General features: G+C 47.0%; 1 protein-coding gene across 1 annotated transcript in view; it reads left to right on the forward strand.

Annotated features, from left to right (window-relative positions):
- The window catches only part of B3glct (beta 3-glucosyltransferase), a 93947-nt gene that overhangs the window by 56034 nt on the left and 14895 nt on the right, over nt 1-23018 (forward strand). Inside the window, exons 8-12 of the mRNA XM_059248978.1 lie at nt 2779-2782; nt 4789-4858; nt 11421-11534; nt 12609-12708; nt 16887-17006. Coding sequence (XP_059104961.1) covers nt 2779-2782; nt 4789-4858; nt 11421-11534; nt 12609-12708; nt 16887-17006 — 408 coding nt within the window. The remainder of the gene's footprint in view (nt 1-2778; nt 2783-4788; nt 4859-11420; nt 11535-12608; nt 12709-16886; nt 17007-23018) is intronic.

The raw sequence follows: 23018 nt of genomic DNA on the forward strand, positions 1-23018 counted from the left end.
GAGAGTCAGTGTTCCTGGACCCAGGTGACCTGCTTACCACGTGACAGCCAGTGTGGGGGAGATAAGAGCTCGTGGGAAACAAAAGGGTCATTCAAGGGATAGCTGCTGGAAGGTGGGAAGTGTTGTCTCCCAAAGAGACTGTCTTAGAGAATGCAGATATGTGAACGGGCAGGGAAGGAGGTGCAGTGGACGATGGGCAGGGGAAGGAGGTACAGTGGACAATGGGCAGGGGAAGGAGGTGGCAGTGGACGATGGGCAGGGGAAGGAGGTGCAGTGACGATGGGCAGGGGAAGGAGGTACAGTGGGCACTGGGCAGGGAAGGAGGTGCAGTGGACGATGGGCAGGGGAAGGAGGTGCAGTGGACGATGGGCAGGGGAAGGAGGTACAGTGGACACTGGGCAGGGAAAGGAGATGCAGTGGGCGATGGGCAGGGGAAGGAGGTGCAGTGGGCACTGGGCAGGGGAAAGGAGGTGCAGTGGGCACTGGGCAGGGAAGGAGGTGCAGTGGATGATGGGCAGGGAAGGAGGTGCAGTGGATGATGGGCAGGAAGGAGGTGCAGTGGATGATGGGCAGGGAAAGGAAGTGCAGCGGGCACTGGCAGGGAAAGAAGATGCAGTGGACGATGGGCAGGGAAAGGAGGTGCAGTGGACACTGGGCAGGGGAAGGAGGTGCAGTGGGCACTGGCAGGGAGAGGAGGTGCAGTGGACACTGGCAGGGCAAGGAGGTGTAGTGGACACTGGCAGGGAGAGGAGGTGCAGTGGGCACTGGCAGGGAGAGGAGGTGCAGTGGACACTGGCAGGGCAAGGAGGTGCAGTGGACACTGGCAGGACAAGGAGGTGCAGTGGGCACTGGCAGGGAGAGGAGGTGCAGTGGGCACTGGACAGGGAAAGGAGGTGCAGTGGGCACTGACAGGGAAAGGAGGTGCAGTGGGCACTGGCAGGGGAGGAGGTGCAGTGGGCACTGGCAGGGAGAGGAGGTGCAGTGAGTTATGCACAGGGAAAGGAGGTGCAGTGGGCACTGGCAGGAGAAGGAGGTGCAGTGGACACTGGCAGGGAGAGGAAGTGCAGTGGGCACTGGCAAGGGAAGGAGGTGCAGTGGGCACTGGCAGGGAGAGGAGGTGCAGTGGGCACTGGCAGGGGGAGGAGGTGCAGTGGGCACTGGCAGGGAGAGGAGGTGCAGTGGACACTGGACAGGGGGAGGAGGTGCAGTGGGCACTGGCAGGGGGAGGAGGTGCAGTGGGCACTGGCAGGGGAGGAGGTGCAGTGGGCACTGGCAGGGAGAGGAGGTACAGTGGACACTGGACAGGGAAAGGAGGTGCAGTGGGCACTGGCAGGGAAAGGAGGTGCAGTGGGCACTGGCAGGAAGAGGAGGTGCAGTGGACGATGGACAGGAAGGGTATGTGTGCTGAGGAGGGCTTTGTCACGAAAAGCCTGCTACTCAAGGCACCAAGAACATTACAGAGCAAATAGATTTTGTGTCTAGGAAGACTAGCTGCCCATTGGGAACGGCAAAGATTACAGGTCCCCTCTACTGGCACACTGTGGGGTCGGTCTCTCTCTGTCTCTCTGTCTCTCCTCTCTCTCTCTCTCTCTCTCTCTCTCTCTCTCTCTCTCTCTGTATCTGTGTGTGTGTGTGTGTATCTGTGTGTATGTGTGTGTATCTGTGTGTGTGTGTGTGTGTGTGTGTGTGTGCTCCCACCATGGACGTGAAGAATCTGAAACTTACTAGTTAATTTTTTTTCCTGTCAGGGAAAATACATTCAGCAACCTCATCCAGTGGGTGTTGTTCTCAGGCCAGTTAGAGATAAGGCTGCGTGTACATCCATCCTCTGTCCTTACCCCTTCTCCCTGTCTTTCCCTCTCTCCTCCTTTCTCTCTGTCCTCCCCACCCCCAGCTGCAGCACGTTAACATTGCTTTCCTGGGGCTGCTCACAACCACCTCACAGCCTTTATATGCTTTGCCTTTAAAGACTAAGGAGGTAAGCTGCCCCTTCTGGAGCTACCTGAGGGGCCAGATGTTCTGGAAATCAAAAGATTCTGTAGCAGTTAATGCTCTTAGTCACCTAGGTGTGGCTTTTCCAGGCTAGAGAGCCAGGGAAGGGAAGCTCCACCCGGGTCCCCTGAAGGAGCAGCCACTGCAGTGTTGGGCACTTGGAGAACTGCAGTGTTTGTTGGGTACTTGGAGAAGCCTCCCTGCAAGAGTGAGAACATCGAGCTGGGTTCAGCACCTCTCACTCCAGCCTTTTCTGTCTCTCAGCCCATGGTCATGTTGTTGGAGGACCCGCCACCCAGCTCCCAAATAAACCACACATGGAGGCTTATTCTTACTTATAAATGCCCGGCCTTAGCTTGGCTTATTTCTTGCCAGCTTTCCTTGACTTTAAATTATCCTGTCTATCTTTTACTTCTGGGCTTTTTTCTTTCTCTACTCCTGTATATCTTTCTTTGTTTCTTACCCTGTGGCTGGCTGTGTGTGGAGCTGGGTGTCTGGCCCCTGGAGTCCTCCTCCTTCTCTGGCTAACTACTTCTTTTCCTCCTCTTAGATTTCTTCTATTTATTCTCTCTGCCTGCCAGCCCCACCTATCCTTTCTCCTGCCTTGCTATTGGCCATTCACCTCTTTATTAGACCATCAGGTGTTTTAGACAGGCACAATAACACAGCTTCACAGAGTTAAACAAATGCAACATAAACAAAAGTAACACACCTTAAAATAATATTCTACAACAGTCATACCCTTTGTTGATACGTGGTGATGGGAATTTTTGTTCCACTTCTTAGAAAGGTGAGTGCAGGCAATTTCTGTGACACCCAAGGCCTGTCCACATGCCTGCCTCCACCACTCTCGCAGCACGTGACCTTGCTTTTGATTTCACCTGGAACAATCAGAACTTTCACAGGACACTTAGTTTCCATGGAAACCTATGGTCTACTCTCATCGTGGACCCGGAGACTCCGAAACTTACTAAATTATTAATCCCTTTTTTTTCTTGTCAGGGAAACTACATCCAACACCCTCATACAGTGTGTGTGTGTTCTTAGGCAGGTTGTGAAAAAGGCTGTGTGTACCATCCTAACACATGCACATACACACACACCCCACAGTGTGCCAGTAGAGGGGAATCTGTAATGTTTGCAGTTCCCAGTGGGCAGCTAGTCTTCCCAGACACAAAACCTGTTTGCTCTGTTACACTCTTGGTGCCTTGAGTAGCAGGACAGAGCTGGGGTACATCACTGTGGACCAACCCCACCTTCAAAGTCATGGCGTCACCATGACTGTTATTACAGGCTGAAGACAGATGGGGAGCGGGGCAGTTAGTATATTTTTCTGTTGCTGTGGTAAACTATGACCAAAAAGAAAGTTGGGAAGGAAGAGGTTTATTTGGCTCACCCATCCCAATCACAGTCCACGATTGATGGTAGTCAGGGGCACTCAAGGCAGGAACTGAAGCAGAGAACCTGGAGAAACACTGTTTACTGGCTTGCTCTCCATGGCTTGCTCAGCCTGCTTTCTTATAGAATCCAGGACCACCTGCCCAGGGAGGATGCCACCCACAGGTGGCACACGGGTACCGGGCCCTCCCACATCAGTCTTTAATCAAGAGAATGTCCCACAGGCATGCCCACCGGCCAGTCTGACGGAAGCAGTTCCGTGATTGAGAGTTCTCCTTCCCAGGTGACTCTGGTTTGTGTCAACTAGACAAAAACTTTAACCCGTAAGTGGGGCCAGCACACCTGCCCGCAGGAAGGCAGTTGACGTCCTTGGGTGTGCTTGGTCCTCAAGTTCCTCTGTGCCTGCTTCCCACCCGTGTGAATTTCCTCCCACCAGGGGTTGGAAGCAGTTCTCTCTGGGGCAGAGGACACACACCCATGGCCTAGACTTGAGAGGACATACATGACTTTCAGCACCAAGTATGGCCAGACCCAGAGAAGCAGATTTCTCCCACCTTTGCATGAAGTCATCCTACTTTCTTCCCCTTTGCCAACGTCTCCGCCAGTTGAGAAGAGGAAAGGAGAGAACTAACGTTTGTTAGTTACCTACCATGTGCTTAGCAAGTTAGAAGTGACAGCAGTCTGCTGCCGGTTCTCACTGCTGCCTTCTCAGTGACCAGGTGGAAGTTCAGAGAGCTTAGGGAATGTGTTAATATGACTCATGGTCTGCAGGGCTGAGCTGGGATGCAGGCCCAGGGCTGAGCTGGGATGCAGGTCCAGGGCTGAGCTGGGATGCAGGCCCAGGGCTGAGCTGGGGTACAGACCCAGGGCTGAGCTGGGGTATAGGCCCAGGGCTGAGCTGGGATGCAGGTCCAGGGCTGAGCTGGGGTACAGGTCCAGGACTGAGCTGGGGTACAGGTCCAGGGCTGAGCTGGGGTACAGGTCCAGGGCTGAGCTGGAGTGCAGGTCCAGGGCTGAGCTGGGATGCAGGTCCAGGGCTGAGCTGGGGTGCAGGCCCAGGACTGAGCTGGGGTGCAGGCCTAGGCTGAGCTGGGTGCAGGTCCAGGGCTGAGCTGGGATGCAAGTGTAGGACTGGGCTGGGAGATAGGTTCAGGGCTGAACTTGATGTAGGTCCAGAGCCAAACTGGGATGCAGGTTCAGTGTTGGTTGACTCCAGAGCCTTCCTTTTCTGATTCCACACACATCTCCTCTCTTTCCTAAAACTACCATAGATAGAATAGATAGCTATGACATGGATGAAGTTTAGCTAGAGATGTAAGACCTACCGTGACGTGAAGTCTAGGTAATGCTGACCACGAATGTGTGTGATTTGTTTATTTTCTTTCTTCCCCCTTTTAGGGAACGCCAGTGAAAAAGGAGGAGGTTTTTGTTGCAGTGAAAACATGCAAGAAATTTCACGGCGACAGAAGTAGGTTTGGGGCTATTCATTTTCCTTGAACTTTCAAGATCCAAAATGTCTTTGAAACAGTGCAAGCCAGGTGTAAATTCAAGATGGGAGATCAGGCTAGTGGATGCCGAAGGGAAAGTGGTTGGTGTTTTGTTTTGTTTTGGTTTTTTGTTTTGTTTTGTTTTGGTTTTTTGTTTTTCGAGACAGGGTTTCTCTGTATAGCTTTGGCACCTGTCCTGGAACTTGCTTTGTAGACCAGGCTGGCCTCGAACTCATAAAGATCCACCTGCCTCTGCCTCCCGAGTGCTGGGATTAAAGGTGTCCACCACCACCACCCGCTGGGAAAGTGGTTGTTTAATCAGGTTCCTTGCTGGGCCGCTCTAATCCCTGAGAGATCACTTAGGAGAGGCCATTTTGTACTGAAGTGTGAGTGGTTACAGCTCTTCTAATATTGTTGAGGTCAGCACCTTAAATTGACAGTGGGAAACCCAGCTCTGGCAGCCTTGAAGCTGGTGTGTGGGGTGATAGTCTGTTCTGTAAAGGGTCCCACTGTGTGCAGGCTCAGTGTCTAAACTGTGTGGAGACTACCAGAGGGGCTTCCAAGGTAATACAATCCCACAAGAAAATCTCCTCTTGTATTTATTTTACATGTACACATTGGTACTTTTTTTTTTCAAAACAGGGTTTCTCTGTGTAGCTTTGCACCTTTCCTGGAACTCACTCTGTAGACCAGGCTGACCTCGAACTCACAGAGATCCGCCTGGCTCTGCCTCCCAAGTGCTGGGATTAAAGGCGTGTGCCACCACCACCCAGCTCACATTGGTACTTTTTAATGGAGGTCCACGGATTTGCTCATTGAGTATCTGTATTGGAAAAGTGACTTTAGAAACTGTGGCCTGATGTACAGAAACCCTGGTGTGCAGATAAATGTTGTTTTCTTCATTTCTGCTGTTTCATTATAGAGTTTTGCTAGTTATAGGGACAATGTTAAAAGAAAAGACCCATCCCAAATATAATTGGCACAATTCCTCTTTTTATGTTTCATTTGAATCAACACTTTCTGATGCCCAGAATCCAACATTCTTTTGCATGTTCTAATTTTAGCACATTTTATGAAGAGTGATTTGATTGCCCAGGGTGTTGTGTATATATAGGAAGCTTCCTAATGCAGCTGTCGTGGTCGTGGGATTAGAGTGTTGGGAAATTTGTGTATATTTTATGCAATAATGCAATCCACATAGGTTATATTTTAAGGGAGAAGATGTTTTTAAATGAAAGAATGCCCTAATTTGGATTTATAGTGTGACCTATGACATCATCACCAATTAAAAACCAGTAAAAGTGCATTAATCATATCGTTAGACTTGCCTAAATTTGTCATGTCAAATCCCAAATCTGTTAACTCTGGCTGAGTAAATATATATATTTATTATGCAAGGAGGCTTACATACTGTTAAAAATCAATAAAGGAGTTGAAATAAGACTTTTATTTATCATAAATTTAACCTAAATTTAGTATTTGGAAGGGCTCTGTAGGGTGATTTTGAAAAATATCTTTGAGATGCTGGAATGGTTAAGAGCACTGGCTGCTCTTCCAGAGGACCCAGGTTCAGTTTTCAGCACCCACATGGCAGCTCACAACCATCTGTAACTCCAGTTCCAGGGGATCTGGCTCCCTCTTCTGACCTCCATGGGCACTGCACACACATGATGCACAGACATACATGTAGGCAAACACTCATACACACACACTAAAAATAAATCTTTAAAAAAAATGGAGAAAAGGTGATAGATAAATGCACTAGATTTTTTAAAGTTTTGTTTTTTTGGGAAAATAGTTATATTGATTTAGTTGATCCTGAAGCCACTCTCAGAATAGTGATTATTTTTGCAATATTGATGTTAAAAATAATGTGGATAGTAAGAGATGACACTGTAATTTTTGCTTTAAAGCTTTTTTTCAGATGATAATGAAACAAAATAATTAATGGTCCCACCTGTTGTATTTTTCATAATCTACAGAAGTGTGTGCTTGTTCATTTTGAGTTATGAATTTTGAATAATTTAGTTTTCTTATTTCTTTAAGATTGAGATCTTTTTTTGCAGATATCTATGAAATGCTTTTATACTTGGATTTAGAGTTGAAACATTTTTTAAAATTATAAAAAAATCTTAGGGTTGGAGATTTAGCTCAGTGGTAGATCACTTGCCTAGCAAGCGTAAGGCCCTGAGTTCGGTCCTCAGCTCCAAAAAAATAAAAATAAAAATAAAAATCTTAAAAATTCATTTCTGAATCTGTGGTGACTGATACACAAGACCTAAGAGTGAAGGTTTCGCACGTGGGTTTCTGCAGTGAGCTGACTTTAAACTTCCATGCCATGATTTGTGAAGACAGCTTTGTAGCGAGCTTGGTTCCTCCCTTTGCTGGGTGGAAGCAAAGCCTGCCTGGCCACTGGGCTCTGCACATCTCCTTTAAACACAGTCCAGGGCTGGAGAGGTGGCTCAGAGGTTAAAAGCATGTACTGCTCTCCCAGAGGACCTGCATTTGTTCCCAGCACCCATGTCAGTCAGCTCACAGGGGATTGGACATCTCTGGCACTCATGTACACCTACCCACATGCAGGTATACATGCACGCATATAATTTAAAGATAATAAAAATAATTTGTTAAAAAGTCTAGTCTAGCCAGCAGCTGGCTCACAGACTGACCAGTGTTATCCTGTCAGTGACAGACAATGCCATAATTTTTTCTCCCCCCCCCCCAGTGTGTGTGTGTGTGTGTGTGTGTGTGTGTGTGTGTGTATTGGAGCCATTCACTAATCTGATCTTATGTTGACAGTTCCTTATGCTATGACAATAACTGTGATACCCTTAATTTAGTAGAGACAGGTGATCTACATCCCACGGCCTCTTATTACCAGAAATGTGGGGGAGTCCTGCGACAGTCACCACATGTTACCAGGGAAACCAGGGTCCCCTCTTGGGGTTCTTAGGCTCATTAATAAAAGAATTTAAGAACAGACATAAGCAGAAGCCCCAAGACAATTTAATTAGTGTTTAAAAGGAAACTTGCAAAGCAAGCAAGCTCTAAGTCTTGGCACTGCCCGGATGTGGGAGATAGCGAAGAGGCCATGGCATTTGAGTTGGGTGGGCATGGAGGCCAGCCACATGATGGAAAAGGAGCCATGCCAGGGAGGGAGCTTTAGGAAAAGCGTGAGAAATCCAGAGTACCAGCGAAAGCACACTTGGGCTCCAGCCAGCATCTGGAGAAAGGAGAAGAGTAGAAAGAGAAGTTATACTTTCCTGAAGGTGGGCAGACCCAGCAGAAGCTCCCAGGGAGGCCTGTAATGACTGTGCGGGGGCAGGAATTCTGGGAAGGGAGAGGACGCTGTCTTATTAAAGGGATACTTATTCCTCCCTCCTCTTTAGCAAGGCTGAAGGTGAACCTGTCTTCCTGAGGGGTGGGTCTTTACCTGCCCAATTGGAGGAGACAATGGCATGTCTCCATCCAGAGGTAGAGTCTGTGATTTATTTATTTATTTATTTTATACTTGGTGCCTGTGGAGGCCAGAAGAGGGCATCGGGTCCCCTGGAACTGGAGTTATGGGCAGTTGTGAGCCGCCTTGTGGGTGCTGGGAATGGAATACAGCCAAAAGCAGCAAGTGCTGTAAACCACGAGCTGCCTCGCCAGCCCCAGGTACACTCCGTTCTTCTGCCTCGGAGGTGACGGCGTTCCCTTAGTGGACCTCCAATGCTGCTCTCCCACCATGGAGAACAGGAGGTAGGACTTGGGCGTTTTGCTCTAGCCTGACTGTCCTCCTTGCAATATATTACAAACCTCACCTGATAAATTGTCTTTGATATTCATGTCGATGCCTGGCTGTGCTCAAGGCCAGTTAGGGGTTGGACAGAAGCTGTGCAAGCAGGCCTCGCCTTTGCAGTGGTGGTGAGGAAGGACAGCAAGGCATTGAAGCCCACACGTGACCCGCAGCACGCACTGGGTGGGCCCCGTCAAAGCATATTACTGTCCAAGCAGAAGACACAGGGATAGGGACGGGTGTTCCTCTTTTCCTGTTCTCTGGGGCAGAAATCCCTGAAGGAACAAAGGCCAAATGGCAGTGAAGGGGAGGAAAAAATATAAAACAGATAAGAAACCATATTTTTGAAAAATTGAGAGTGGGCCATGCTGTTCCTTGCGAGCCCACCTGCTTCATGACCTCCCGTCACCTCCGTGGAAGAGGATGAGGGAGAGGATGACAAGGGTTAATGTACATGGAATTCATATTTTTATATCATCACGATGAACTGATAATAAGACCAAGTTCAAATATCTTAATGATTTTACTTGTATCCCTAACCACGAAAGAGCACTGCTACTGAATTTGCCTGGATTCTGACAGAAATAGAATATCAAGTTCTCGGAACATAGCAAAAGTATTTTACTTTTTTTTGGCTCTAAGGAGTAATTTGTGTTGACACCATTTGAAGCATGCGAGTAGGGAAAAGATCCCTGATTTTTAATATGCATCTCAATGACTTCCTCTTGGGTTACGGGGTCCTCACTTTGCGATGTGAGCTGTCAGAAACCCTTCCATTTTCTCTGCATCGGTCTGTGGTGCACGCACGCGCATGTCTCACATTCCCAGAGTAGGCAGTTCTTATTCATCACGTTAGGTGGGGTGTGACATGGTCTCCTGTGGGCTCCCTCTAATTAAGAAGGTTAAGTGCGATTCCTCAGCCATTAGGCCTTTTTCACAGCTTTCCCCAGATCTTAAAAACAGACACTGGCCGGGCGGTGGTGGCGCACGCCTTTAATCCCAGCACTCGGGAGGCAGAGGCAGGTGGATCTCTGTGAGTTCGAGGCCAGCCTGGTCTACAGAACGAGATCCAGGAAAGGCACCAAAACTACACAGAGAAACCCTGTCTCGAAAAACCAAAAAACAAACAAACAAACAAATAAAAAAAACCAGACACTGTTGCTTCCAGATTATGAAAAAGAAAAGAAAAAAACCCATCTGCTTTCTTTCCTGCCGTGATCTTGTCCGGGGGAGGCAAATCTGAGCGGCTTTTATTAGGCCGTGTTGTGGCTGCCTCTCTGATGAAGGAGGCCGCAGGTACTGTAACACAACCGGCTTCCTGACAAGGCGAGGCTTGCGGTAAAATGCCCCTCAATGGGAGGCCAAGCAGACAATGGGGTGAAGTGTGAATTGGCTGAGGGGAGCCACGGGTTGCTGGACCCGACCTGGCTGTGGAATGGCTGACTGTGTTCCAAGTGTTGCCTTTGATCAGCCCGGAAGGATGGATTTCCAGCTTAGGCCCACTGAAGTCTTTAAAAAACAAGGAATTGACACACTTGTGTGTCTTTAACACTCTCTGGGGAAGAAAGACACCCCAGGACTTCCCCTTTGTGGCCACTGGCTTGCACCTGGAGAAAAGGGGCCATTTGCCAGTTGATAATAGTGAATTCCTCAGAATCAGAACAGCCCTTCACTCTTGACTGCGGCACGTTCACATTTAATGGATTGAACGTTTTTAAAATGTTCAAATGTCACCTGTCACAAGAGGCAATTTTGCAGGTTAATTCATGGGTAAGGTGGGTTATTCTGCTGTCCCTGCCAGTGAGATATGTCTTCCACTGACTCCAGAAAGATTTATACTACCTGCGCTACTGAGATTTCTTCTTCTTCTTCTTTTTTGAATAATGACTTTTGAATCATAAATTTTTACTCTGCTCCAATTTAAAATAACTCTATGGCAAACTTCCTTGATTCAGTATGATTTTATTCTATAGAGGAAAGTTTGGATGCACACTGTCTCCCATAGGCTCATGTGTTTGAACATGTGGCCTAGCTGAATAACATGAGCTCCAGGCTCAGTGAGAGACCCTGCCTCAGAAAATATAAGAAAAAATGGATGAGGGCACCCTAAGCCTTCCACTTACCTCTGTGCCGACAGATGCACACACTCACACAAGCATGCACACATATCTCATACACATGCCTATACACACATACACACAAAATACATTTTACATTTATTTTATTTTATGTGTGTGAGTGTTTTGCCTTCATGGATGTATGTGCCCCACATGGGTACCTGGTGCCCAAGGAGGCAAAAAGAGGCCATCAGATCTCCTGTAACTAGAGCTACAGACAGTTAGTGGTGCTGGGACCTGAACCCGGGTCCTCTATAAGAGCAGCCAGTGCTCTTAACTGATCCACATTTCTAGCTTCCAAAAATATTTTAAGAATCCATTTATGGACCAGTTAAATGAAATAACCTGTCAGAAAAAGAGAAATGATTCACAGTTCATCTAAACAAAGCAGTATTATCAGACAGTGTTTTATTACCTGGAGGTGAAGTGGGATGTGTGCACGCGGGGCCGTCAACAGTACTTCAGGTAGAGTGGTCAGTCCCATGGTCATCAGCAGACAACCCTGGCATTCCCTGCAGTGCAGAATAAACACTAAGCCTTGGGACACTAAGAGAGAGTGAGTGTTGCTTCTCTGTGGGGTCACGCTGCCATTTAAAATTTCACTTCTTTGCGTCGTGGCTGTGATAGTCCCCTCTGTTGTGTTTTCAGTCCCCATCGTAAAGAAGACATGGGCGGCACAGGCAAGCCTTATTGAATACTACAGTGACTTCGCAGAAAGTCCCATTCCCACGGTGGACCTGGGAATTCCCAATACGGACAGAGGTGGGTCCTGAATTCTCACTACCCCCTTTGATTTACTATCCCCGTACTGTGTAAATTCAGCAAGTCAGCATAAACTGCGATCTCAGTACTAGGATTTCTTACATTAGTTTCTCTCTCTGTTTCCACTGAGCATCTTTACCTGTGGATGTATAATGGCTCTCACACGGGACTTTTAGTACAGACGGAGAGGCTCTGCATTGTTGGTAGGATGTTTTGTACCCTAGCATTGAGCATGTGGCAGTCACAATATGGTTGACTGGGAGTGATTTCCCGCTCCACAGTTCATCGTGGCTAGAATGGCGATGCCAAGTTAATTTGTCAGCTTCTCACTCAATGCCAATGTCCTCCCAAGTCTATGGTCTAGTTCATACTTTGAATCTCTGAGTGCTTGGCGCATTCTGTAGGGCTCAAGTATTTAGTAAGCAATATTATAGCTGTTAATATTTGATTAGAAAGTGGTTCTGGCCGGGCGGTGGTAGTGCACGCCTTTAATCCCAGCACTCGGGAGGCAGAGCCAGGCAGATCTCTGTGAGTTCGAGGCCAGCCTGGGCTACCAAGTGAGTTCCAGTAAAGGCGCAAAGCTACACAGAGAAACCCTGTCTCAAAAAACCAAAAAAAAAAAAAAAAAAAAAAAAAGAAAAAAAAAGAAAAAAAGAAAGTGGTTCTGGGTCTACCAGGATTTCCTTCCAGATGGGAGAGCTTTCTAGTGAAAACCATTTTCGTTTGGTTTGGTTTTGAGACAGTCTCATGTAGCCCAGGGTGTGCTGGCCTTGAGTTCATGAGCCTCTTGCATCCGCCTTCCAAGTGCTAGGATTATAGGCATTATCTTACTAAGAGTTTCCATTGCTGTGATAAACACCAAGTGGCCAGAAGCCACTTAGGGGGGAAAGGGCTTAATTCAGCTTACATGAGAATTAGGAAAGGCTAATTTCTAGGGACATTCCAAGTCATTATTGAGCATATCAGCACTCAGGCTCGGCTATCACTTTAAAATTCAAACTAAATAAATAATAAATGTATGCTATACATTTAGAGCAAATAATACATTTACAGTTTTCTCCTTACCTTTCCTAGGTCATTGTGGAAAGACGTTTGCCATTTTGGAAAGATTTCTGAATCGCAGCCATGACAAAATAGCATGGCTGGTCATTGTGGATGACGACACGCTAATCAGGTGAGAGTCCTTCTCCTCCAGGGACTGGCTCTGACTGCTGTGATAGGCATGGCTGCTTCCGGCGATGGTGGGGCAGCAGGGATGGGATGGTTTTAAGATACTGAACATCTGGAGACATGGACCAGGTCACTGCCCCGCTGACTGCCTTCTGGCCATGCTCAGCCATCGTTAGCGGGGAGGAGGCACCAGCTGGAACCTACACACAGTTTATGTTAAAGAGATGGAGCTGAGAGTCTCAGGAGACCAAGACTGTTAGAGTTTGCAGGACACAGAACTAGAAAAGAGACAGATGTCCAAAAAGACAACCTGGGGCATCTGAAGAGGGCCCTCCTCAAGTGTTCAGTAGAGTAGAATGTCTGCGTGAGGAAGCTTCTAGATGCTGGGACAGAACCCACCGAACTCATGCAGGGCTGGGCAGTCCCTGTTCCCACTGGGCACACTGAGGTACCCTAACCCAGTGACACTGTCCCAGAATTGATACTTTTAGCATTAGTTATTATATTCTTATTAAATAATCATCACAACTATTTCATATTTCAAAGGGGATGAATGGAAAGTGTATTCTAAGTCTGAGATAATCTTATAGACATGAAAACTATTATCAAGGATTTTTAAAAGCCTTTTGAGCAGGGTTAACAGCAAATTAGACACTGCAGAAGAAAAATATAGACATTCAATGATATGACAATAATTACTAGCCAAAGAAAAACGCAAGGTCGGAGGGAAGTGCTATAAATGACATTATTGTATCAATTCATAAAAATTAGAATTAGTAGTTAGCTTAGATACATTGCTTCAGTGTGTTGATTTCAAGTGATATAATTAAAGCTACTATATATTTTATTTTTTAAAAGATTTATCTAATTTTATATGTTTGAGTGTTTTGCCTACATCTGTGTATGTATACTGTATGTGTGCAGTGCCCAGGAGGCCAGAAGAGGGCGTCAGATCCCCTGGAACTGGAGTTACAGATGTTTGTGAACCACCATGTGGGTGCTGGGACTTGAACCCTGGTCCTCTGCAAGAGCAGCCAGTGCCTTTAACTGCTGAGCCATCGCTCAGGCCCCCACTGTGTATTTTCACATAGAAGTCTCAGGGTAGTCTTGCTCTCATTTCTCTTGGTGAAACATGTAGGAGCAGAGTGATTGATTTTTTAAAGAAACAACATATCATGTTGATGTTAAATGTCCTCAAGATGAGGACTTTTTCTGCCCTTAGGAAGCATACAGTGGGATGGTTGGGGAAGGGTCTAATGTATGCACTTTCAGGAGAGTGGAAAAAGTCCATAGTACGTGCTTGTGTGTTGGTTTTTTATGTACTCAGAGGACAGCCTGTAAATGAGCCCCTCGAGTAAATGGAAATAATTGGTAAATCTGGGGAAAGGGTCTTTGGGGCTTTCATCCTGTTTTTTGTAACTTTTCTGTAATTGTAAAATGCAGCCCCATAATAGGCCAGAATGGAGCATCCTCTGGTGTTGAAAGGTTGGTGTTCTGCCGGTGAAATCCTCTGCACTGCCAGGCTCTACTCATCCAGCACAGGCGGGACTTGCTGGAGAGCACGGACGTGCTGTTTTCCTACATGGCTGAGACTCAGAAGTGCCTGAAATGGGAACAGATTGCTAAGTGAAATGCTTTTCCTGGGCCAAATCCCCATAGATGGAGTTGAAATCTATGTGCTTCATTCGCATTCCTGCTCTCGAGTGAATGTGAAGTGGGTGATGATAATGATCAGACTCCATTTGTGGTCTCTGAACCGAGAAGCAGTATGGTGAAGAAGCCCGGAGGAATCTTAAATCACTTCAGCCTTAAAATACGGAATGTTGTAGGTGGAATTGATAATTTCACAATATGTAGGGAGAAAAATAATTCTCTTTCTTTTTAAATTTTTACAATTTTTAAAAATGTTTTATTTCATGTCTATGAGTGTTTTGCCTGCATGTATGTATGTCTACCACATGCATGCAGTGCCTGTAGAGGTCAGAAGAGGGCGCTGAATCCTCTGGAGCTGGAGTTAAGTGCTTGGGAGTTGCCATGTGGGTTCTGGGAACCAAACCCAGGTCCTCTGCAAGAGCAGCCGGTGCTCAGTGTTGATCCACCTTTCCAGCCCCCCCCCCCCCCCCCCCCCCGTCTTTTTAAGCTCAAGCAATTCCTGTTTTTCCCTAGAAAGTTTGGGGGATTTTGGCCTTTTACAGACTGAACCCTTAGAAATCCCCAAGTGTGGATCCTCCATCAGCAAATACAGTCAGCCTCCCCATACAGATTAATTTCTCAGGTGGCTTCTTGAAGCCAGATTCCAAATTAGGTGCGCTTTGAATGTATAACCTTCATGCCAAAAAACAGAACATGTTTTATGCTCACTCAGAAAGTGCCAACATCGGCAAAGGCTGTGGCCTCCAGATGTTCTAAACCTGCCTGTAAACTTGTAAGCCCCTGGAGCGCACACTTGTGTGGAGGGTTTGCGGCTGCTTTTGTCTCGTCCTTCTACAGTGAAGTTGCTTTCCCCACTCACAGCTTTACCATTATCTGTCTGTCTGTTTATCTATCTGTCTGTCTGTTTATCTATCTGTCTGTCATCATCATCATCTGTCATCTGCCATCAGCCATCATCTATCATCTATCTATCTATCTATCTATCTATCTATCTATCTATCTATCTATCTATCTATCTATCTATCAACCATCCATCTGTCTGTCTGTCATCATCACCTATCATCATCTATCATCTATCTATCTATCTATCTATCTATCTATCTACCTATCTATCATCTATCTATCTATCTATCTACCTACCTACCTACCTACCTACCTACCTACCTACCTATCTATCCTTCTATGTAGTGTCTAGAAAGGGTGATGGATGGATTCTTCTTGTATGTTTGGCTTTTTCTTCCCGTTCACTGCGACTCTTCTCAAGTGGGGGGACAGTGAGTGTCTGGGACATCTGCTCCTCCCGTATTCACTTGGCAGTGTTCTGATGCAGTTCGGAGCCTGTGCTACCCACCTGAGAGCCCTTGAGCTCATGGATCAGGGTCTCAGAGGCATCTTGAAGTTTAGCCCTTTAACATTTTAACCCAAAGTTATGGGCTATGCAAAAACTAGTTTTAAGGATCACTGGCCAGTGTTATAAGGGAAAGTTAAGACTTGATGGTGGATGACCTGGAATTCTCTAGAGTAGAGGAGGCCTCAGGAAGGCATTTCTAATGTTATCATTGGTTTTCTTTTCTCTCCCTTCCCCCACTCTCCCCCTTCTCTCTCCCTCCCTCCCTCCCTTCCTCCCTCAATTCCCCTCCCTCTCTCCCTCTCTCCCTCCCTCCCCCTCCCTTCCTATCTTTCTTCTCTAGCTAACCTAGAACTCATTGTGTAGACCAGCCTGGCCTCGAACTCTCAGAGGTCTGCCTATTCCTGCCTCACAACTGCTGGGATTAAAAGCGTGACCCACCGTACCCAGCTCAAAATGGTCTAATGCTTAAAAACAGGGGAGCTCTTGCCTTTGTTACATCAGCCTGCCTGTTGGCTTTTAAAAGTGAGTTTTCTGTCTTATTCTCCCACGATCTGGTTTATTCACTTCACTGCAGCTGTGTTTACAGCTTGTGGCATTCTCTCTGTCCTCTGTAAGCTGCCATTGTCAACATTGTGCAAGGACAGGTGGGCCCCCAAGTATTCAAGGGATGCACATGTAGACCGTAGCTCATTCCCTGGGAAGCCTTGTTGAGGAAAGGCAGCACACTCCGAGGGTTTGTGGGGGGAACGCGGCTAGCCCAGCTGGCCCCATCTGCTGGCCCCAGCCCGACAGGAAACCCCCAAGCCCGCTTGCCCTTCGGAAGCTCTTTTTTGGCCATCAAGAGTTAAAACAACCTTGTCCGTTTGAGAAGAGGTGGGGTTTGAGTGACACTCCCTTGGAAACAGCCTGGCAGAGGAGACTGACAGCAATGGACTACCTTTAGTCATTCCCTGCCACCCTGCTGCCCCAAGGGAAGCCCCTGTGCCTGGCAGGGCTGAGTTCAAACTGGATGGAGGGCACCTCTGACACCTCGCCTTCTCTCCTAATGTAGAGTGTTCATATTTGGGGTGTGTGTGTGTATTTTTTAAAATCCATTTATTCCACACTTGAATTCCACCACTAAACGCCCCATTCTGAAGCCACATTAGAGTTAAATAAGTCCTCTCTTTGCTCCTCAGCATCTCCAGGCTCCGACATTTGCTTAGCTGCTACGACTCCAGGGATGCGGTGTTTCTGGGTGAGCGCTATGGCTACGGCCTGGGCACAGGTGGTTACAGCTACGTCACAGGAGGAGGAGGGTGAGTGAGCCGTCTCTTGTCCCTCCGCATCTCTGCTAATCCCTGAAGGGTAGGGTCCAGAAACCCCTTGCAGGTGCTCAAGGCCTTTAGATAAAATGTGACATTGCGTGTGTCCTGGGCTCACACTCCTGCCAACTTTAAATCCATTCCCGAGGGGTTGGGGATTTAGCTCAGTGGTAGTGCGCTTGCCTAGCAAGCCCAAGGCCCCGGGTTCAGTCCTCAGCTCAAAAAAAAAAAAAAAAAAAAACTTAAAAAAAAAAAGGAGCTCCAGGAGTCCAATTGGCAAGAAAGAGGAGGGTTTGTATGAGCGAGAATTGTTGAGACCAAGGTTGGATAAAGCACAGGGACAAATAGCCAAACGAATGGAAACACATGAACTATGAACCAATAGCTGAGAAACCCCCAACTGGATCAGGCCCTCTGGATAAGTGAGACAGTTGATTAGCTTGATCTGTTTGGGAGGCATCCAGGCAGTGGGACTGGGTCCTGTACTCAGTGCATGAGTTGGCTGTTTGAAACCTGGGGCTTATACAGGGACACTTGGCTCAGCCTGGGAGGAGGGGACTGGACCTGCCTGGACTGAGTCTACCAGGTTGAACTCAATCCTCATGGGAGTCTTTGCCCTGGAGAAGATGGGAATGGGGGGTGTGCTGGAGGGAAGGGGGGGGGGAGAAAAGGGAATCCGTGGCTGATATGTAAAATTAAATTAAATTATAAAATAAAAAAAATCCATTCCCGATCATTTCTAATACATATTACAACATAAATGCTATGGAAATTCCTCTTTCAAGGTGAGGATCTGATTGTGTGGCTTCAGCAGGCCTAGAACCCCTCCTCCCTCGGCCTCCAGAGTGATGAAAGATTGCAAGTGTGTGCCACGATGCCTTGCTAGAAATAGGTTTTATATTGTGTTCTTTACAGGATGATGAAAAGAATAAAACTCAACAAATATATTTTCATCTGTGGTGGGCGGAGTCCACCTGGGTTGTGGATGTGGAGCCCCTGGGTTCAGAGAGAACTGTGTTAAACATTTTCTTTCCACACAGGCAGAAATGGTCTGCAGTGCTGAGCCCTGTTCCAGCATGGAGACTCTTTAGATGGTGGTTGTTCCTTCAATAGAAAAGGAAACATTACATTTGAGAAATATGAACAGAACTCATAGTAAAGAGTAGCTTATCCTTTGAAGGAGTAATGTAAAATTCAGGTCAGCGTACTTGGTAAGAATCTCCCTGAATTAGTGCTTGATTCTAGACTGCCAACTAGCTTAGACTGTCATTTTAGATGGAAAAAGAATGCTTACAGATTTTAATCTCAGAAAAAAATAAGTCATTAAACTTTTAAATTTAATATATTTCAATGTCCAGTGCTTAATAAATCATATTTGATGAAAGAAGAAAGTAGATCTTAGACTTAGGCAATTAAATAGTATTTGTGTAGAATTTATAGGTTTTAAATAATAGCTAAAAAAAATCAATCGTCTTAAATGAAGCACCTGCCTGAACTCTATGGGGAAAGATTTTTAATTTGATTTTTTATAGGTAAATCAATCGAGCAGTTAATCTTTTCTGTTATTGCTGCAGTCTTTACATTCAGTGTTCAGGAGGGCATTAACTGGGTACCAACCACAGACATTTATGTTCATGGTGTGCCAAGCAGTATTGTATAAAGTGTGTAAAGCGTCTGAAGGACCAGGGTCTTTCATTCCTGTTTTATAATACCTGGGTTTGGAACGCTTCTGTCTCAGGCCCTTTGCATGTCACTGTTACAAAACACTTGGGCCTGGGTAACTTCTAACACAAAGAGGGTTCTCTAGGTCACCGTTTCAGAAGTCCAGAAGTTTGGCCGACATCTGCTCAGCCTCGGTGGCATCGCATGGAGGGTTGCATCGCATGGAGGGTGGCATCGCATGGAGGGTGGCATCGCATGGAGGGTGGCATCGCATGGAGGGTGGCATCAGGACTGGAGCACAGGCGTGAGGGAGAAACTGTGCTGAGAGAGGAAGCGAGAGCGCTTGAAGGGACGGCTTCTTCCTTTCTGAGAACCCCGCAGCCAGCGGAGAGGAAGCTTCCTGCTCCGTGCTGACTTGATTTCTCCGTGTCCCGTGACCAGAGTGGAAAGCCCACCACTTGTCGAGGTTCTCGGGCCCCTCGTGACTTGGCGTGTGTCCTTTGGACCTTCTAGCCTCGTCTGTCTGCGCTCCATCCTGATGAATCCATGTTGAACGTGTTGCAATTTCCCAGAAACACTTGTTCCCTCTTCTCTGTGACTATGGTCCCCGTCCCAGCTTCCTCTGTCTCCGGTTCTCCTCATGGATTTCCAGTCGCTGTCATTTACCCCCCCCCCCCCCCCCCCCGTTTCCCCGCAGTGCAGCCTGGGCCTGCAGTCAGGGTCAGGTGCTCTTCCAAAGCACTCGCACAGTACATGGTGCAGCCCATTACCATCTAATTGCCGATTTACTTGCCCATTTCCCGCTCACGTTATGAATTATTTGTGGACAGCACCTGTGTCCTCCTTCCCATTATGGCCCCACTTTGTAGCAAAGGGACTCATTGCTTTTCAAGGAACAGAGAACAAGTAAATAAAGAAGTGCCTGAACACTGGCATTTAATTTCCACATAGGTGACGTGACTCATGCAAGGTTTGGTTTTTAAAAGTCCCTTCATTGAGATGCAGAAGCAATCTTCATGAGACGATCCTTTCAGTCAATCTTTGGTAAAAGCTGCAGACAATATTGTGTATTTTCTCCGGGGCCACTTAGGATTTTCTAACGATTTGGCTGAAGAATGAATAATTTTTATGAAGAGCAGGTTAGGGGCTGGAGAGATGGCCCAGTGGTAAAGAGCAGTGGCTGCTCTTGCAGAGGATCCAGTTCAGTTCCCAGCACTCATATGATTTGTCTGTTACCTGGGGTATATGACGCCCTCTTCTGACCTCATTGGGTACATAAACATACATGCAGGCAAACACTCAAACATACACATAAAATAAAAATAAAAATAACTACCAAGACATCTCCCCAGTCCCCCCAGTTTTTAATATTTAAAAGTTGGCAGATAGAACACTCAAGCGTTCTTTCCTGTCGAGCTGGGATTGGTCACTTTCCCTGTGGGTGGTCCACTTTATTCAGAAAGAACTTGTGGACAGTACTAATAAGTTTTGCTAAAGCCTTCATGTACTTAGTGTATGTGAATAAGTAAAGTTACTCTGTGCAAATTGTCTAAAGTATAAAATAATTACTAATGGGAATTCCACACTTAGATTTTATCTTCCCATGAAGTTGGTCTTCTAGGAGCCGACCACAGTGAAAGTCCTCATCTATTCTCATTCCACTGGTTGGGGTGGTTGTTTTTGCTCTTTTGGGGGGCCTGCCACCCAGCTCCCAAATAAACCACACACACAGGCTTTTTTTTATATAATTTTTTTTATTTACCCTGGTAATCAGATCAGTGAATACCCTAACTGTCATCATAGAGCCTCCATCCAGTAACTGATGGAAGCAGATGCAGAGATCCACAGCCAAGCACCAGGCTGAGCTCCAGGAGTCCAGTTGAAGAGAAAGAAGAGGGATTCTATGAGCAAGGGGCATCAAGATCATGATGGGGAAACCTACAGAGACAACCAAACCAAACTAGTAGGAACTCATGAAATATAGACCAATACCTGTGGAGCCTCCACAGGACTGGACTAGGTTCTCTACATAAACGAGACAGTTGTGTAGCTTAATCTGCTTAAGGGGCCCTCCTGGCAGTAGGATCAGGATCCATCCCTGGTGCATGAGCTGGCTTTTTGGAGCCCACTACCTATGGTGGGATACCTTGTACAGCCTTGAGGCAGGGGGAGGAGCTTGGATCTGCCTCTACTGAATGTACCAGGCTCTGCTGACTCCCCATGGGAGGCCTTACCTTCTAGTAGGAGGGAATGGAAGTGGATTGGGGAGGGGGAGGCTGGAGGGGCAGGAGGAGGGAAGAGGAGGATCTGTGATTGGTATGTAAAATGAATAAAAAATTTCTTAATTAAAAAAAATTTTTTCTTTCCTTTTACATACCAACCCCTGTTCCCCCCTCCCTCCCCTTCTCCCGATTTCCCCCCCCCCTCCATCCTCTCTTCATCGAGAGTAAGGCCTCCCTTGGATAGTCAACACAGGCTGGCATACCAAGCCCCTCTCCCTACATCAAGGCTGAGTAAGGAATCGCACCATAGGGAATGGGCTCTAAAAAGCCGGTTCGTGTACCAGGGATAAGTCCTGGTCCCATTGCCAGGGGACTCACAAACACATCAAGCCACACAACTTTCACCCACATTCAGAGGGCCTAGTTAAGTCTCATGCAGGCTCCCCAGCTCCATCAGCTCCCACTAGCTCAGGTCAGCTGTCTCTGTGGTTTTCCCATCATGATCCTGACCCCCCTCCCCTTGCTCCTGTAATCCCTCCTCCCTCTCTTCAACTGGACTCCAGGATCTTGGCCAAGTGCTTGGCTGTGGGTCTCTGCATCTGCTTCCATCAGTCACTGGATGTAGGTTCTATGATGACAATTAGCGTAGACACCAATCTGAGTGCAGGGGAAGGCTAGTTCAAGCACCCTCTCCACCATTGCTATGAGTTTTAGCTGGGGGGACATCCTTGTGAGTTCCTGGGGACTTCCCTAGCTGCAGATTTCTCCCCATCCCCTTAATGGTACACTCTGTCAAGATATCTCTTTCATTGCTTTCCCTCCCCTTCTCTCCCCCAACTCGACCATCTCAAGCCCTCATGTTCCCACCTCCCATCCTCTCCTCTCTATTCCCCACTCCCAGTTTACCCAGGAGATCTTAACCCTTTCCCCTCCCTGAGGTGATCCATGTGTGTCTCTTAGGTCCTCCTCCTTACCTAGCTTCTTTGGGGCTGTGGATTGTAGCCTGGTTGTCCTTTGCTTTGCGTCTAATATTCACTTATGAGTGAGTACATACCGGGTTTGTCTTTTCTGGGTCTGGGTTACCTGACTCAGCATGATTTTTTTCTAGTTCCATCCATTTGCCAACAAATTTCATGATGACATTTTTTTTTTTTTACCGCTGCGTAATACTCCATTGTATAAATGTACCACATTTTCTTTATCCACTCTTCAGTTGAAGGGCATCTAGGTTGTTTCCAGGTTCTGGCTATTACTAATAATGCTGCTATGAACATAGTTGAGAAATGTCCTTGTGATGTGGTTGAGCTTCTTTTGGGTATGTGTCCAGGAGTGGTGTTGCTGGGTCCTGAGGTAGGTTGATTTCCAGTTTTCTAAGAAAGTACCATATTGATTTCCAAAGTGGCTGTACAAGTTTGCATTCCCACCAGCAGTGGAGGAGTGTTCCCTTTTCTCCACATCTTCTCCAACATAAGCTGTCACCAGTGTTTTTGATCTTAGCCATTCTGACAGGTGTAAGATGGTATCTCAGAGTTGTTTTTTTGCATTTGTATTCCCTGATGGCTTAAGGATGTTGAGCATTTCCTTAAATGTCTTTTGGCCATTTGACATTCTTCTGTTGAGAATTCTCTGTTTAGCTCTGTAGCCCATTTTTTAATTGGATTATTTGGTATTTTGATGTCTAGTTTCTTGAGTTCTTTATATGTTCTGAATATCAACCCTCTGTCAGGTGTGGGGTTGGTGTGTGGGGCGTTTACCCACCACCCCCACAGTTCCCCAGAGTTTTCTTGAGTGCGAGCAGCAGGAAATATTAGATAGAGGGATTTATCGCAGAGAATCTTGCAGAAATAAACAGATAGAAAATAAAGGATAGCCTCGAGAGGGCCTGGAACCTATTCCAACGGGGCCCGACTGTCTCTGCCCCAGGGTTTTTATAGAGACGCCAAGGGGTGGAGCAAAAGACCTCCTCCCCCAGCACAGCCAAGTGCAGACCATCTCAGACACCTGCACTCAGGCCCGTGGTCCTAATCATCCTCTATGCGGACCTGCTGGGTAAAGCCACGAGGAAACCCGAGAACGGGCTCCCACATTGGTGAAGATCTTTCCCCATTCTGTAGGCTGTCTT

The sequence above is a fragment of the Peromyscus eremicus genome, chromosome 23 (assembly GCF_949786415.1).
Source record: "Peromyscus eremicus chromosome 23, PerEre_H2_v1, whole genome shotgun sequence".
In the NCBI taxonomy this organism is placed as follows: Eukaryota; Metazoa; Chordata; class Mammalia; order Rodentia; family Cricetidae; genus Peromyscus; species Peromyscus eremicus.